This window comes from Anopheles cruzii, chromosome 2 (assembly GCF_943734635.1).
Source record: "Anopheles cruzii chromosome 2, idAnoCruzAS_RS32_06, whole genome shotgun sequence".
NCBI classification, from domain to species: domain Eukaryota; kingdom Metazoa; phylum Arthropoda; class Insecta; order Diptera; family Culicidae; genus Anopheles; species Anopheles cruzii.
The window spans coordinates 53,494,890-53,512,623 of NC_069144.1; the positions used below are offsets into that span (position 1 = coordinate 53,494,890).

Here is a 17,734-nt window from a genome sequence, read left to right on the forward strand (position 1 = left end):
TGCGAAAAACTATTTCTAAGTGACTTCCCGGCCCGAAACTCTGAAGGCCACTTGGTGGCTTTCGATAAACCTTTTCAGCATTGTCACCCCTTCACCCCTGCCACAGTCGGAAGTGAGGGTCACCCAGAGTTTCGTGGGTTTTTCTTCTCTTTTCGAAAATTTATGTCCACGGTTCACAGAGGAACTTCCTCCTAATGTCAAGATCCGATATAGATACGGAGATACAAGACATGTTGCACGAAAAAATGTGAAACCACCACGAGGCAACAATTACCTGCGACCGAGATTGGTCGTACTCATGGTGCAACGAACGGCAAGATGGCAAAACTGTCTTCTCGGGAGTAGCAAAAACGACGCCGAAAGTAGCACAATAGCAAATGTCTTTTGGCATGATTTTTTCACATAGATTTCCTCAAAGTGAATGGAAAATGTTTTCCTTTCCATCATCATCCAGCAACAATAATATGTCGGAACCTTTCTCAACCTACTAATGTCGTAATTGTTCGAACGGAGACAGTTCCGCCGAAGCGAACAAATTGTAAATAGTGGTTTGTAGACGAAGTTAAAGAGGGGCCATAAATGAAAGCTAGGAAAATTAGATCAAGAACCTTACAGTTACATTGGGCGTCCAACAAACGACCTAGCCGTGGTATTCTATTTGAATTCTTTTCTTTTCCTTCGAGCAATAAGAGCCAAAAGTAAAACAAAATAGAGTTTTGGTAGCAAAACATGCCCTTTGGATGATTAAAAAGGCTCGTTTCGGGGGCCGCAAACGATTGCTCAAGCCAAGAATGCGTGCGTGTACTGGGAAAACAGACCATCGAGAATGATTCGGTAAAAGAAATTGGAACGCTTAGAACGGTAGAAGCAACGAGAGGTTATTTTTAGGTCCAACCCAGGAACGACTCATTCGACGAACCTATGCCGTGTGGAACGTGGTGCGTGCAAAGATCTTCTTTTCGTTCATGAAATATACTGGCATTTGAAAGTTGATCACTGATCTCCCCATCGTTTTGAGAGCCAGCCGGTTCAGGACTTTATCATCCCGCAAACATGAAATGCCATTGAAAACCGTATCAAGCTCTTGATTCTACATTTAGATAATCCTCCTCTTTCATCGTTCTCGGAACGGGCATAGAATAGCGATTTCGTCTCACGTTCTGTGTCATACGTCGGACAATCTTCGAAGACAACAACTTTTCCCATTTTCTATTGGACTCGAGCCAAGCCAAGATGCTCTATTTACACACTCTCTCTCTCTCTATTCACCATCATCCAACGCGAGCGTGATGTAAATTGTAAAAAGAAAACATATCGATATCTTTCATCCCAACCGCGCCGCACCACGAGTCACCGATACCGAGGTTCTGGTTCATTGAAACGGCCGCAAATATGCACGCAAAAGTGCATCGTCCCACTTGGCACCGTCCCATCTGTGGTGCGATAACGCTCCACCAGCCCCACAATGTAGGTATGTGAAACCCTAGAAAGTTCTAAACAAAACAGACGCCTGGCCACCGGACGCAGTCTGTGTTTTTTATTTGTAAAAATTCCAACCAACAAAAAAGCAGGAACATAAGGCTACGCGGCATAACAGGTTCGCGCTGTTGGCACCCTTTGTAAATAAAATTGTCCAAATACTGAAAGAGGGCAGCGCCATAAAGCAATTTCTTCAATGGAGTGCCCAACAAAAGCCCTACACGAACGCCGTCGTCATTCCGTCGCGAAGAGAAGACGGGAAACTATTTTCGACCCGATGACAAAATGCGTCCGATGGTGATGACGGTGCATTTAAGCTATTTTCGCCCATTACCTCGCCGATGATAATCTCGTTTTGCCGATTCTTCTTCGGTTTGTTTTATGTGTACTAAACGCAAACATTTGGTGTTGAGCCAAACTGAGCTGAGGGAACCGGGGGCTGGAATGGAAATCAATCGATGCAAGCCTCTGCCGAAGGGCATTCCGGTGCATTCGGAGATCCCTTCTACACTAGCCCTTTTTCGGTGTCCAACGAAGAGCAATGTACTCCGCTGGAAGGTGCTGGGACCACGGTGGTACGGTGTTTTCTCCCATCCGAAAGTTTGTTGTGCTTCGGGGTCGATTTTATAGTATCGTCTGTTAGACGAAAGTACCAAACACCACGATGCCGACCGCCGTGGTCGAGGCGAGGCTTCCTAGCGCTTATATTGCCGTGCCGTTTAAATTGCGGTCATTCCAACGCGCTGATGGGCAGGATGTACCATGAACTTCGTGCCGGCAGCCGATGCCGCCCCAAACCAGGAAGGGTGACCGTCGGCAGCCGGAAGGCATATGTTGTCTGCGGAAGGCGCACACGACAGCTCACCCATGCTGGTGACCTCATCAACCGTCGACGGTCCGGGAGAGTTGTTGTTGTTGGTTCGTGAGATGCACCCGTACGGCCAACAAAACTGGCCCCCCAGTTTCGTGGCCAAAGACGTCTTCGTTGACTTTCTCTGCCCAAGCGAACACTCGGCGAAGCGATTCCGGATGCCTGGCATGACGACGACGACGACGGTTGTGGCTTACAGAAACCAGACCCCCTCCGGCAGAGTGCGACGTGAGCGTATGAGAAGTGTAAGTTTTTCACACCATCCACTTGGTCCTCCCCATAATTGCTTCTGTTCGTATGTGAGGAAGATGTTTTAGTCATCGACTAAAGAAGAGCCATGAAGACGGAGCGGACGTTCTCACATTTCCCAGCGGATTTTGTTCTGCTTTTTGTGTCACTCGATGGCGGAACTGAACGATGGCGATGACGGGACCGAAGAACGAAACGTTCGATACAATTCGATTCGATCTTTCAATGGGTTAAGGACACTCAGCTGAGGCGCATTTCTTATGACTCAACGCCTCGAGCTTTGACACATGCAAATCTGCATCCGCTGCGCATACCCATTAAACGACGCAGGTGGAACTAGATTTCTGGGACAGGCACTCCGACGAATTGTCCGGTCCAGCGCATCTCGTGGTTGCGATCTTCATCCGTTGCGCTACCATTCGTTGATTCCTACCATCGGAATTTGTGGCGAGGAAGTGGCCAAACAGACGGTCGACGTAGCAGCTGGCTAGCTTTGGCCGCCGAGGCTGTCGTCATTGAACGGCGTCTCACACACTCTTGCACCTAACGACCAACGGCGACGGAGCTCCATGCGGCGCCATTATTGCGACCATTTCTGCCAAGGCCTTTTGCTTCAGCTCCGCTCTAAAGATGGAGGCCACCACAAGTGACTAGTTAACCACCACTTTATTAACACGCCCCAAGCAGGGGTGCGTCATTTCTGCAACCCACCAGGAGCACCACTTCGGATCGAGAACTATCTTCGCGCGGGTGATTCGGAAGAATTGATAAGAAACTTATCCACTCGCACTTGCACACACTGAAGCCGCTAATCACTCTTCGAATAAAAATGGAATCGATGGGACAATCGTAAGCACTAACGCGATGGTGTCGCGGTGACGCAAACGAGCGAGACGGTGCGCTATTTCGGGACTCACTGCGCTGCTTCCGCAATTCGGAATCGGTGGACGGGTTTTGAGAAAGGGCCTAGCGGCCCGTCGCCAACACTTGAACGCCACACACGAAACACGGTAGGAACACCAGAATCCGCGAGCAGGCCAAGATTGTGTTGCTGCTGCTGCTGAGAAGGGCCCGAAAGGAAGGAAAATAGCTAACTTTACTACCTTTGAAACACACACACAACGCGAACCAGCGAAAATGGGCTAAACACAAACGTCAAAATATTTTGACCGATTTGACCAACCGATTTTTGAACCTAACTTTTACACTGCGAAACTGACCAAGTGCCGAACATGACCCGGAGTGACAGCCAGGCGAACAGGCGAACTGGCGATGTTTTACGGCGCACAACGTACAATATTTTATCGTAGTATATTTTATCAACACTGTGATTAAAACGAAATTACTAGAAAGCCGTTACTAATGAGGGCTACTTTACATTTCCAATCGTAAAATGTGACTTTCGATTTACCTTTTGAAAGCCAACGGAATCCAACGTTCGCAAAGGTAGGATTTTGAACGAAACGTCAGTGCGCATTGTTTACCTCTCGCAGACAGCAGTTTGTTTTGAAAACAGTTTAGCGCAGCATTTCGAGAAGCTTGCGGCAAAAACTAGCGACGAAAGATGGTGGTGGTCAGCACAGAACAGTTCACAGAAATACAAAACTTCATTCGTGCTTACGATGGCGATTTGAATAGCTGCAACGTCGAACTGGAGAGCAGGTTTCCGGAGCTTTCCGCTATAACCCTGGGAAGCATCCTCTCGAAGGTGGTACTGCAGAGGGTGAAAACAACATACTCGCGACTCGTCGCGAAGGTTGATTCGCTGGTCAGTCAGTAAGTCAGATCGTCGTTGGCCGAATGGACAGCCGATTGATAACAACTCTGTTTACGCTTCGTCTTAGGTACCAGAATGCTGCCCAGCAAACGCCAGATCATGATATTCTGCTGAAAATGGCCGCGAAACTACGCATACCTTCTACGGTGGTGTGCCGGATAGTACTGGGAAAGCTGTACCAAAACCTGCCGCGTTCGGAAGTGTTGGACATGCTGCGCGTGCCTGACATGATTCCCGATTCACTGCTGGCAATGAACGTGAGCTACTGTCTGTACAGCGAACACATGGACGGACCGCTTACCGATGCGATACGCCGGTGCATCGGCGAAGAGTACGAAGATCGTATGAAGAAGCTAGCCCGGGCGGCCGGGATGGTGTTCTACGACGAAGGCGATTTGCGACGCACCGGATACGATAAGACGCCCGATCTGAAGCTGGCCGTACCGTTTTTGTTTCGCGGTCAAGTAATCAACTGGATCGAGAGTAAAGCATCGTTCGGGGACGTGGATTCCCACCGGCGTTACGTCAAGGACCAGCTGGCTAGCTATGGCAATCGGTTTGGTCCCGGTGTAGTCATATATTGGTTCGGGTACGTCGACAGCATTGCCGATTGTGCGGAAAACGGTAACGAAGTGATAGTAACGGACGGGTTTCCCGAAACGGAGGAAATCGAATTCCTCACCTTCAACCTACCATGCTCTTTGGTAGACACTGATTAGTGGACCATTGTAAATATGAAATTGTAAATATATTAGAACAGTAAAATAGACCTAATTATTTTTCCTCTTAATTACCACCAAAACGTGTTTTATTAAATCAGCAAATCAAGGTCGTACCCCTAACGGAGCCATGGTTTGTTTTCGATAGTTTGTAAAGTGCTCCAGGTATTGGTTTATGGTGTCGATGGGTTGGTAGATTTCGTTCGCCTTCGAGTGGTTCGGGTTGATGCTGGAACGCTGGGTAAAATAAGCCGGCATCGCGTTGGACACGTTCGAACCGAGGAATCCTTGCAGAAACTCCCTCATCAGCTCCCAGCAGCTTCCAGGTACCAGACAGGGTCGGTACTCTACCTCTACCAGCACACCCTTAAAGTTCTGGCTCATCGTAACGCTACCCAGCTTGATGAGAAAATCGCCAAACTCGAACCGTTGCCCTTTCGATTCGATCTTTGTTTGCTTTTTGGAAGTGTAGGCGGGTGCGATCCGGGTCATCAGCAGATCGAAGAGTCCATCCGTTACGAGCGAGATCTGTTTGTTGCCGGTGTCGAGGATCGAAAACACTGAAGCTGGCTGTTCGGAATTGTGCAAAATGTGCACCGTTCTCGGCGGTCCCAGCTGCGGATTCGAGCTGTACGTTTCGCAGTCGACCAGAAAGTGGCCGGCGGGTACGGCCCCGAGATTGAGCACACGTTTCAACAGAAAGTCGATGGTTTGGGCTCCGGATTTGTTTTCCACTGGGTATTGCTGTAGCACGGTGACTCCCATTTTGTTTTCGGTTGGTTTCTCTTTATCGGGGAGGAGATTTAGCCAATGCTGCTACCGATTCCGAATGTAATTTTGCGGCACTAAACCACTCGATGCCGGCTTGCGAAATTGTGTACACGATTGTGTACAAATTGTTGTTTACGATGGTGCCTTTGTTTAGATGCTGAAATGTCGCCGTGCACAAGGTTGATATGTTGGGTAACGTTAACATCGAAAACCAAGAGACATAATGCAGCATTGGCGGATGGTCAAGAATATTTAAAAGAAAAGCCGAACCACTTAAATGGCAATGGTAAATATTTGATGGAATTAAACCTTGAAAAGTCCACAACCAATCCGGAACAGTTGAAATCGACAAAATAATGATTAAGTTTCAATAAGTATTCGATGTTTTTCGATTTCGCCGTCGATGTTGACAAACCGATTGTCAAACGTTGAGAACGCAACAAATTTGGATCTTTGCCCTTCACCCAGCTTCAGCTTACAATCATCACAAAGCGCAACGGGGCATAAATAATAATCAATTTTCGTACAACAAATCTCTGCTCCTGACTACAACATCAGTGATCGACGCTCTGCTTCTCCATCGCACAAAACGAAAGGTAGAATTATCGCTATGACTTTTCTCAATAGCCATCGATTCTATTGATGTGTGGTTTATTTCGCAGTAATAATGGCTCGCGGTCATCAGAAAATTCAGTCGCAACAGAAGGCACAAGAGAAACAGGCCAAAATGAAGAAACAGCAGGGCCACGGGCTGAGCGACCAGATGAAGGCCGCCCAGAAGGCGCTCGTGTTTTCCTGCGCCGTTTGTAAATCGCAGATGCCCGACCCGAAAACGTACAAGCAGCACTTTGAAAATAAGCACCCAAAGTCGGAGCTTCCGGAGGAACTGAAAGATGTGTAACAGGGAAAGAAGTCCGATGCGCAAGGGAACTGAGTGAGCCTGATCCGGCGACCACCGTCGATGTCATTCCGAGAGGTTCGATTCCACGAATTGCTTCAACGATGCAACGCTTTTACATTTAATACTCTTGCATTCACGTTTGATTATAACACAACTTCTGTGAATTCTGCTAGTTGGCGCTACCGTTACTTAAACGAGTATTGAATTTTTGATGTATTGTTCGGTTCTTGCAGGTTTAATGTAAATAGCTGGGTGCTTCGAAGCCAGGAGTACGTCGTGTCTGGCCTTGCGCACTCTTTCTCCCTTACACTTGACAAGTAGAGTATTAAATAAACTGAACTAATATACACCTGGAAAGCGTGATGCTTCATTCGTTGTACGATGCAATAAATACTCAGCGGTTCAAAAAATGTCAACGTCTGTATTAGTTTATTCATTTATCATACGATTATCAAAGAGTGGTTGAAATTGGATTAAAAATTGGTAGCATGACTCCGAGAGGAATCGGAACAAATCAGTTGCGCGCGCCACTTATCAGTACACTGGATGCATTATGCTCGTGGGGAGCGTGCGGTAAATTGTCTACTTTTTTCTGTTTCCAGAAAGCACGTGGATTGATTGGCGAACACAACGGCCTGTGTGCGGTCACTGAGAACTTGGGGAAAAGAAAAATCGAGACGGCGCCGCTTCATTGCCGCCTACGGCACCGTACATTGGAGGAACGACTGGTCTGTCTGTTGGTTGGCTGACCAAGGTTTCTTTTATACGTCCTTCAGCTCCTCCGGTAGGTCATTTTTGGGATGTTTGTTTTCAAAGTGCTGTTTGTACGTTTTTGGGTCGGGCATCTGCGATTTACAAACGGCGCAGGAAAACACGAGCGCCTTCTGGGCGGCCTTCATCTGGTCGCTCAGCCCGTGGCCCTGCTGTTTCTTCATTTTGGCCTGTTTCTCTTGCGCCTTCTGTTGCGACTGAATTTTCTGGTGGCCTCGAGCCATAGCTGTAAGGTGCAAGACATAGAAAGGAGTAGACGGTACGATTAGGGAAAGTCTTAAGCCAACGTTCGTTGCGAAAAGAGGCCACAACAGAGTGCGTGGTGGGAGACGCTGCTTCTAGAACACACAGTGGTATGGAGGGATGGTCGCATGTTTTTGGCGATATGTGAACGCCTTTGGAGTTCTGTCTCGATACGAAAATGTTCACGTTTTGAGCATACTTACTTATTTTTTAGAGAGGCCGGGATGAACACTAGTTTTCAAGGGGAATAAACAAGGAGACGACGTGTGTTTTTCTCGCATGCACAAGACAAGGTTTTTCCCGATGGCTGAGTTTGCCCAATTGGCGGTTTGACGTTTTGCCAGAGCGCAGTTCTTGTGATTCACAATAGATGGCGCTTCAGAGCGATCTGAGCTTGAAAATTGAAAAATCCCAGGAGAATTTCAACGAGCACCAAAATATGTATAAAATGGAATTTGCCTCTTGTTTACGAAATTTATTCTTTATGCATTTATACATTTGTCCATTATGTAGAGGTTTTGCAAAAGCATAACCAGTGCAAAAGCATTAAAGGAAAATTAGAATACAATTGCGCATTCTAATGCGCATTTGGTCAACGAAAGACATATTCCATAAGGAGCGATTCCGAGTTATTTCTACGATAGGTTTGAATAGGTTTCTTTGTAGGCTCGAACCAGAACTTTGATACAAAACATTTAAATTGTCAATAGGGCATTTCTACCCATTCTTTAATAATAAAACGCAATCACGTGCATCATGATTAAGAAATACACGAAACTCGCATTCCCAGCACCTAGTTCTGCGATTGTCCGTAAGTAAATATTTATTAAATATCGCATACCGTACCACCACCCGCGTACGGACAGCATTGGGGGTTTGCATAACAGATAAAAAAACACAATGTAACGTAGCGTTCCTCCGATATTCCGTAACCCTTCGACGTTAAATAAGGTCTCGGTATCATAAGCGTTCAGTTGCTATTGAGCGGAACTAAACGGTGGTCAGCATAACAAGTAACACGTCGTTCCCAGTCCCAGTTGCTGAATCATATCCTAAGTCTCTAAGGTAAATATAGTGTTGTGTTTGGAGAGTCTATCTCTAAGTCAACGGTTGGCGACGCATGCGTTTGTTTGGCGCGGCTTACACTACAAAACTTTGATTATTATCACAAAACTCGTAAATATTGTCCACAAACTCCACCTCGTTCGGTGGGCCGGCCGTGTGAGGGTTTCGCTTCGCCGACAGCGTGAGGCTGTATCGGGACGTTGTACGCACGGTTGGTGGTGCCTGCTGCGTGAAACACGTGTCCGCGCTTAGCCCGGTGCCGTCCACGGAGCCCGATGGGAAGTGCGTCGTGATGCCGTATCGCTGCTGCTGCTGCTCCTGGGACCTCACCGGACGCCGATAGCATAGGCCGGCTTCCTGTGCCTCGAGCAGGGCACGCAAATTGTCGATCAGCGGCGACTTTTCTTCGATCTCCATCTTCGTTTCGAGCAGCTGCTGCTCGATGTCGATGATCTCTTGAGCGCATCGATCGATCGACTGCTGCAAGCGTTCGACGTGAAAGTCAAGCCCGATGTGCGAGCGATAGATTTGATTTTCGGCATGAAATTTGGCACTCTTCAGCTTCAGCCGCCGCAACAGATCCTCCTCCTGCTCGAGCAGATGCTGCATCTCGGCCATCTTGATCGCAATCTCCTGGCGGATCAGATCGAACCGGAACGAGGTCCGGTTGAAGGTGCCGCGGCGCAGGTCCACCTGCTGGCCGGACTCGAAATCATCGACCGGTGGCGTCAGATCATCATCGGCTTCCTCGCTTCCCTCATCACCACCACCGCCGTCCGGTTCATCGAGTGATCCATCGGCATTCGGCTCGCCACCGACCAGCTCGACCAATTCCTGGTCCGCCTCGGATGTTCTACATCCACCGACGGACGATGCTACACCGTCGTCCTCGGACGCGGCACTCTCCAAGTGGCGCCGATTCTGGTGATGGCACCGGAGTGAATCGTAGCGGCGCTTGGACCGATGATACTTCTGCTGGCGGCGCACCGAATCGCTACTAAATCCACGGCCCTGGAACTCGACCAGCTCGCCACCGTCGTCCAGGTCTTTGGTGTACCGATCGATTTCCACCATCGAGCCAAAGTTTGGCCGCTTCGGCAGCGTGTCCCGACGGCTCAGCACATTGTTGGTGAAGATCCCACTGTCACTGTCGGAAGTGTGATCGATCACCAGCAGCAGCTCGTCTTCGTTCGCCTTCACACCATCTAGCTGATCGGACGACTCGAACAGAATGTTCTTCAGTACACGACCACCGCCACCATCACCGGCAGCTACCCTCGATGAGGTACTTTTTCGTGCGGAAAAGAGCAGCTTCCCCGGAAAGGTGCTGCGACGGACCTTTTCCTTCTTCTGGCTTCCTTCCCCACCGGTAGCGTCGGTGGCGTCGACGGCAACGTTCCCTGCCGCCGCCACAAGTGGTTCGCCGTCCACCGACAGGTCGGATAGGTTGGTGGTCGCGTCGTGCAGGAAGTTCTCCATGATGAGATGCTTGCCGCAGTTCTTGCGCACGTACTTGCGGAACTTGTCCTGCTGGCGCTTCTCCGTTGACTTTTGGCTGGGTCGATAGAAGAAGAAAAAGAGTTAGTCAAAGCGGCGATGGGTGGAGGAACAGACTGGACACTTTGCTTTACTCGATGTACCTGATCTGTGACAGATGGTTCTGGATAGCTTCGCCCTGCTTCAGCACCTTGCGCATCATGCGGTTGATGAGGCCGAGCTTTTCTTTCTGCTTCTTGGATTTGTTTTCCTGCGGAAGGACAGAGGCCAAAGGAGTTACTAAAGCCGAGACGAATCGATGGAAGGCGAACACAGCGTTCTCTATCTTACCTTGTCACCGACGGGAGCCTTTTCGGCGATGTGGGCTTTATTGATTTTCAACCGGAACTGCACCTATGTGGGGACACGCGACCAGCGAAGAAAGAGGGAGAGGAGAACATGTAAGTCGACGGAGAGTTATTATGTTGCTGATATAATAAAACGCGAAACGCGAATGCTTCAGAAACGTTAGTCCCGATGAGCGAGCGAGGGCGGCGCGTCAGGGTAATTTGTGTACATGCGCCACAAATCGACCCGCAACCGACCTCTGGAGGCTATGGCTACGGCTGGTATATGGTTTAGGCCGGCCCTAAACCCTGCCTGGTTGGGGTTGCGTTTGGCGTCATAAAAATGTCGCACGGAACAACCCCTAGCGTGGCGTCGCCGTGTCGTCGTGGTCGTCGCCAGTGCGCCCTGGACCGTGCCCTGGATAGAGGGGAGAGAGGCACACCTACCTCGTTCCTGGCGTCGCCCCACGCGCTCCAGATTGAAAGGATTCGTGTGTCGCCGGTGAGCACTTGCTCGACCTCACGCCATCGTTCTATTATCACGTAATCGTTCACATCACGCGATACTGCGACATCTGAACACGGGGCCGCCCGACACGCCAAACGAAGCAGCGCACCCCACGAGGAGGAAGACGAAGAAGAACCGGAAAGGGAGAAAAAATGAGGTAATTAAAACTCAAATGAATCATGTTTGCCTTAATGGTCAGCCAGCGTCAGCGTGCGCATAATCGGACAAGAAAATGGGGGTCCCAAAGTTCTGCTTCTTGAGCGAAAGAGGCGCCCTACGCCCGCCGACCGATCGATGCGTTGCGGCCCATAGCCGATAAGCATCGTGTTTCGTGTGACCCCTCCACGGCTCTGGCCCCCGGTGGTACGTACCTTCCGGACCGTAGTTACCGTTCTGTACCTCGTCGTCGATCAGCGCGCCGATAATGTTGCTGCACGTGGTCGCTTCGTTGATGCCGGACACGAACCGGGCCTCGCCCCGAATCCAGATGGGTATTTCAATCTCTGAGGTCTGTGGGGTTGCCGCGGCTACGGTGGCGTCGACAGCGGCGGCGGCGGCTGCGACAGGTTCGGTGGGTGGTTCCGGGGTGCCTCCGTCGAACGCATCGTCCGTATCGTCGGTCACGTTGCCGTCGGATTCGATGCTCTCCGGGTACCTTCTGATGCTGCTGCTTCTGCTGCTGCTGGAGGGCCGATGCGAGTGCCGATGGCAGGGAATAGAGTTGAGCTGAAATTCAAAATAAAGTTTTTTGTTACAAAAACTAGTTCTTGAATTATTGCTCCACATATTTTAAATGTTGAAAAGTTCTGAGCAACTTGTATTCATAATATTATATTGCTGTGTTTTGAATAGAAAATTTTCAGTTTTCCCAATCGCTCTATAGGTATTTAGAAGCCACAATTAAAACCGGACACCTTTGAAAACATGTGTCAATTAACGAAAGACATCGCCTGTCAAAGCGACGAACCCCAGAAAAGAGTTATAAAACGCAAAACGCTCGATAAAATAACCAAACTAAGCGCAAGATAGCGGAAATGGTCCCGTTTTCGAAGGGATACTCTTGCAAACATTGCTGCTGTTCCAGTTGCTAGTGAAGCGTAGTACACGTACCCGGAGCGCGCGATTCGTCGTGGTACAATAGGCGCAAATATGGGTCTAGGTTTCCTTTCGCTTTCGATCAGCATACACGGAACGAAATTCCGGAACGGAAACCAGGCGCACCATTGTGCCACATGATGGCGCGCCATTAAAACCTTCTCATTGTGTCGGTGTGCCCGGCGTGGCCGTGTTGGGGGTGTTCTTTTAATGAAAGCGAAAAACGTATGAACGAAGCAAAAAAAAACCCCGAGTGTCCTATTGCCCTCTGTCGGTCGGCGGCAGGACGTGAGCCAAACTAACGATGACTTGTCACACCGATTGTGAGGCATGGCACCAGCAGAGAATCGGTAAACTGTAGGTTCAACAAAATCAATGGTGGGTTTTGAGGAATGGTTTGTTGGTATGCGACGTGGCACGAGAATTAAAAGGGAATCCTGGCGTTTTATGCAGACTTTGAACGGGATGTGGCCTAAGTATGTTCTCAAAATAAAATCGTTCAACGTCATCTAGCAACGTCACACAGCAGCGATGGCAGTTGTTGCGATAAATCGGCGGAGGCCATGAAAAGTGCACTTTCATGGGAAAAGGAACGATAATGTTGTGGCGCTTTGGAGGCCCACGGAACGGCCTGAGAAATTAGATTCCTTACAACGGTTCACTCTCTGCCAAAGTCATGCATGAATTTCCAAATAAAAAAAAGAACGCCAAGAACATCAATTTCATTATGTTCCGTCTGTGGCGTGCACCGATTCTGTTGCCCGAAAACGCCAATTCCAGTTTTGCTAGTCACGCGGCCCAGCTATCGATCAAACCCCCCTCGTCAACTCTTTGCATCGACATCGAGCCCATCCCGTGGGGGTCCTTGGTGTGCATATGACGTCCGCGATTGTCGACCTCGGCTTGTTTGATTGCGTAACACACGCGGGTGAAAATTCTATCCTTTTCTCTGTGTCTAAAGCACCCCAATCATGTACTCGTGACGTCAGAGTCGAGGGCCAATGATAAATGTGTAACTGGCACACACACTGGCGGACAGCGGCGTGACTTACCAGCTCTCGTTTCACCGTGCCCCGACCGGTGCCGCAGTTGCTGGCGGCGGCAGCAGAGTCCTGCGCACTGGACCGACGATGAAGTTGTTGTTGTAGTGGCTGGTGGTAGTCAAGCCCCTGCGGCGCATCCTTGGCCGGTGGCGGTAGTTCCGCCGCCGTTCGAAAGCTTCCTGCCCGGGATGGTGGGGCGCGCATAGTCGCCTGCTGTTGGCTATTGGCGTTCGATGTTGTGGTGGTGATGGTAGTATCCTTCGTGCTGGGGTTCGTGTTGTTGTCCAAGGAACTGGAACTGGCCGCCACCGGTGGAACCTCGGGCGTACGCAGACGGGGCTTCTGCTGCTGCTGCTGGAGTCCTTGATCGTGCTGCTTGCGACTTTGATGACGATGGTGGTGGTGATGATGATGGTGATGATGGTGGTGATGGTTCTTGGCCGGCAGGATGGGGCTAAATTTGCCCAGCTCCTCGGCCGAGGTGACCAGCGAGGCCGAACCCGTCGAATCGTTAATCAGTGTCGAGTTTTGAGGCGCCATTCTCAACGGCCGTGCTGGTTGTTTGAAACGAAAGAAGGAAAAGTAGCAGAATATTTGATCAATAAAATGGCGGTGGAGTCGTAGTTTGGTCAATGATAGAGCACAATTTAAGGATGGATGATGACACGATTGCGATTTCCGTCCTCGAATCCACAGTTTTTCCTCTTTCGCGAAAGTTAATGCAACGCAAATTTTGAAGCTCAAAGTTGCATCCAGCTTACGGCTCACTCACTCTCTCTCTTCCTCTCTCGCTCGTTCTTTGGCAAGGTGCTGTCGTTCTCTCGGTTGGTAATCGGTAATTGGCCATCGGATCAATTTATCTAATCCGTAAACGGAGCTAATCGAGCCGAGCCACGGCGAGCGGGCGCGCGACCCCTGCTGACGGAACGGATACGAATTTCCCCGCAATTTTTTGGGCCGCCCCGAGTCGCTCTCTCGAACTCGCAGTCGAAAAAAAGCGTATAAAAAGGCGAATAGTGAAAAAAGGAGAACCCACCATCTTTAATTGCTTTCACCCAATCAGCTCATCACGATCAGTAAGGCGCGGCGGCGGCTGATGATGATGATGGGTTGATTTGCATCGTCCGCGCTCTCGAGAGGGTCGATTTGATAGACAACCGCGCGCGCTCGGCCTACCTACCTACCGTAGTGACCCCTTTGGGCGAAAGTTTCCTGATTTTCCCGGTATTCCAATAGCGTAGGGTTTTTTCGCATCGCCGTGGATTCCTCGTCGGCGCACGCTTTTTGTTTTACGCTAATTTGTTTGATTATGGAAACACCATCAAAAGGGGTTAGATGGAAAATCAAATTTCACCACCTTTCCATCGTCTTTTTATCGATCGGTGTCGGCGTCGGCGTCATCGTCGTCGAAGAGTAGAGTTTCCCTGACCTCACAGTCCACCGCCGGTGAGGTCCGCATTAAAAGTCAAACAGAGGCTCCACCCAGCAAACCCAGCAGCTTATGATTTATAACACACGCCCAAATACCGGGGGCCACCACCGTAGAGCGTTATGCGAAACACCTCCGTCACGGAGTCTCTGTTTTTCGAAAAGCGTTTCGATTCCGCCTCCGTTTTGCATAACTCTTCGACCCATGACGGGTGCTAGCCAGCAGTCCCGTGGGGTGGCTAGTTCGCTGCGAGGATTTCACTCACCAGCAACTCAAGTGTGACCCACCAACACCCGCGACGCTGTGTTCTGTGCGATGCCTTTCGTCGTCCCGATGCGGGTGGCGGAGATTAAATAAAACATACAGCTTAAGCTCCTAACGCCACGAAAACGAGCCGAAAAAATGGTGTCCAAAAATGTACGAGGGTGTTCTGAAAAGTTTCTCGGCCTCAACATGAAGATGGAAGCACTAATTAATTTGGTAGTCAATTTGGTTGGCAATCTTCTGACCGAGTTACTCACGCAAATTTCAGTCAGGCGAAAACATCACCAAAGTGCACCTAATGATGCTAGATGAACACCGAATGTCGACATTTAGACATGAGAAAACTGTCGGCGCATTGGCTGCCACGTTTCCAGACATTGTGATCACGTTTCTAAGCGGTTGCCATGGCGAAAATCCGAGAATTACTTGGAACTGCTTGACCATTTCCGCCTTACTTATCAGATCTAGCCCCAAGCGACTCCATTTTGTCCCCTGATCAGAAAATTAACCCCGGAGGACAGAGAATGAAGAGGCAGTCGTCTTCGTAAGCGATTATTTTGAAGAGAAAAGTGCCAAGAGTTTGTTGGACGGGCTACAAAGATTGGCGCATCGCGATTGGAGAAGTTTGCAAAGTTACAAGATGACTATGTTGAAAAATAAAGTGGAAAAAATCGGCTTGTATCTAGTTTATGCGGAGCACTTTTCAGACCACCCTCGAGCAATACACAGCACGTCAAAGAATGGAGTGTTTGAAAGGTTATTGTTTCCTGCCATTCGTGTTTTTCCATGCAAATTACTCCCAGCTGGCACCACACGCGCCCCGTTTTGGGTGTATTCTGAAAAAAGAAGAAATCTGCAAATTGTTTGCAAACACCACTTTGCAACATCAGAAAGAACATCCGGGGCGAGCATTCCCATTGATGTGATGAATGTTTAATTTTCCCTCAGAAAAAAAAAAACAAAAAAGAACCCCCATGTTAACGATCTTCCGGTGTCGGAGAGCGGGATGATCATAATGACTTTCTGTCTGATCATCATTCCTCCAGCAGTAATGTGTGGCTCGCCGCCATCATCAGGGGTTTCAGTGGCGAACGCCATTTTGAAAATGGGGCCAACATAAAAAAAATGGGCAATGATCTTCCATTTAGCGAACGGCGTGTGCAAAGTGTAGTCCGTGGATCGGAGTAACAAGGGCAACCCGTTTTTGGAGAAACAATCCCTTTACAAAAAAAACAAACAAACTGGGGATGACTTCCGACTGGCACACATAAAATCCATCCCCTCCCAAGAGCATTAGCCATTAAAGGCACGGCACGGTGTGGTCCAGGGCAGCATAAACCGTGGCCGGTGTTAGGTTTGCTTCCGCTTTGGGCTGATTGCTTTCCCATACGCAGCCTGCATCGGAGAGGTGGCCAAATGTCTTCCTCGATGGCCCGCTTTTTCCGCTGCAAAGTGAAGCGTATTAGAGATTCAACACACACACACACACGCACACACATTGTGAGTCACCGCACAATGGACTTGTCGAGAAGGAAAGAGATCAGGCTTTTGGCGAAATCCGGGATTTATTCGGTGAGTTTATGGTGTTATTAAAAATACATTTAAATCGGAGCATTTAACACACCACACACACCACAAAGGAAGCAACAATTTGGTGGTATTTGTGCACAACAGAGTGAAGCGGATACCGCCCGATATAGTGGATTTTTGCATTGCAAATCCGAAAGGAAAGTGTGGCCAAAAATCCAAACAAAGATGGTGCCACAGAGCAGTAGTAGTGTGGCTGCTGATGCTGTTCAGTGGACCAGAGTGTTGGCCGGATGCACTCCACGAGTAGCAATAAAACATGTGTTCCGCTCTGTTTGATCATTGGATCACAAAGAAATCTGCCGGACACGACGCACAGCACCACGCGGACATGCGTTCTCCTCTCGCACCTGTGTGTGTGCCCGATGATGATCATCATCATTTGAGGGGGAACGCCCGCCCGCGCACTCTCATAAACAGGTACCTTATGGGAGGGCAGTAAAAGAAAACATATTGGCCGCTTTTTACGCACCGACACAGAGAGAGAGAGAGGGAGAAAGGATCCCAGATTTCTGTTCTGCTTTGTAGCATGCGTGTTTTGACTATTGGAACCGTCTCTCACTCGGAGGATGCGCCCGATTCTGGGGCTCCACCGATTTGTTGCGGCGGCGGCTACTACTGATGATGATGATGTTGATGAGGTGTTTCGTACCAAATAAATCACCACTGATTAGGTGGATCAATCAAAACAGCAAATTACGAACGCGGAGCGCGAAACCGAGACAGAGAGAGAGGATTTGAGGATTCGCGAGCGCATCGAATGAATTCGATTCGGTGTGTGGTAAACGACGCCCCACACTACAGGCTCCGATCGATGGTCGATGGTCGATCCGCCCCACGGTGGCACGGAGGTGTTAAATCATATATAATACAGCGCAGCGCACATATAATTAAGATCGAACAGACCCCGGGGAATAGGATCGATGTTTTTGGCACTGAAAAGGCCCAAAGAGCGAGGTGTGAACGAAAAGAGGCAACTCACCAATCGAATTGAAACGAATTCAATTTCAGATCACACCTCGTTAACACGCTGTCTTTCTCACTTCAAGGCTCGTCTTGTTGCAAACCTCTTCTTTTCGAGCGGCCAGTAAGTCTATTCCCATTCCGTTCTGTTGCGTAACAACGGCGAGGCACTTGGG

At 49.3% G+C, this 17,734-nt stretch overlaps 5 protein-coding genes across 5 annotated transcripts; 2 read left to right on the top strand and 3 right to left on the bottom strand.

Moving 5' to 3' along the window:
- The first annotated feature begins 4,163 nt into the window (after positions 1-4,163).
- Positions 4,164-5,152, top strand: LOC128267258 (CDAN1-interacting nuclease 1). The gene is made up of 2 exons (XM_053004063.1): positions 4,164-4,375; positions 4,444-5,152. Exons 1-2 carry the CDS (start codon positions 4,164-4,166, stop codon positions 5,093-5,095), a joined length of 864 nt encoding a protein of 287 aa, XP_052860023.1. The 3' UTR covers positions 5,096-5,152.
- A 10-nt stretch (positions 5,153-5,162) lies between these two features.
- On the bottom strand, positions 5,163-5,956 carry LOC128267264 (mediator of RNA polymerase II transcription subunit 20). Its single transcript, XM_053004070.1, has one exon. It carries the CDS (start codon positions 5,858-5,860, stop codon positions 5,201-5,203), a length of 660 nt encoding a protein of 219 aa, XP_052860030.1. The 5' UTR covers positions 5,861-5,956; the 3' UTR covers positions 5,163-5,200.
- Positions 5,957-6,321: 365 nt separating this feature from the next.
- Positions 6,322-7,166, top strand: LOC128267273 (zinc finger protein 706-like). Its single transcript, XM_053004081.1, has 2 exons — positions 6,322-6,462; positions 6,529-7,166. Exon 2 carries the CDS (start codon positions 6,534-6,536, stop codon positions 6,765-6,767), a length of 234 nt encoding a protein of 77 aa, XP_052860041.1. The 5' UTR covers positions 6,322-6,462; positions 6,529-6,533; the 3' UTR covers positions 6,768-7,166.
- A 23-nt stretch (positions 7,167-7,189) lies between these two features.
- On the bottom strand, positions 7,190-8,095 carry LOC128267274 (zinc finger protein 706-like). Its single transcript, XM_053004082.1, has 2 exons — positions 7,985-8,095; positions 7,190-7,764 (listed from the first exon to the last, which is right to left on the bottom strand). The coding sequence occupies exon 2, from the start codon at positions 7,760-7,762 to the stop codon at positions 7,529-7,531; it is 234 nt and encodes a 77-aa protein (XP_052860042.1). The 5' UTR covers positions 7,763-7,764; positions 7,985-8,095; the 3' UTR covers positions 7,190-7,528.
- An 826-nt stretch (positions 8,096-8,921) lies between these two features.
- LOC128266963 (uncharacterized) lies at positions 8,922-13,855 on the bottom strand. The gene is made up of 6 exons (XM_053003753.1): positions 13,325-13,855; positions 11,549-11,903; positions 11,117-11,244; positions 10,674-10,736; positions 10,487-10,593; positions 8,922-10,401 (listed from the first exon to the last, which is right to left on the bottom strand). Exons 1-6 carry the CDS (start codon positions 13,853-13,855, stop codon positions 8,922-8,924), a joined length of 2,664 nt encoding a protein of 887 aa, XP_052859713.1.
- Positions 13,856-17,734: the final 3,879 nt, after the last annotated feature.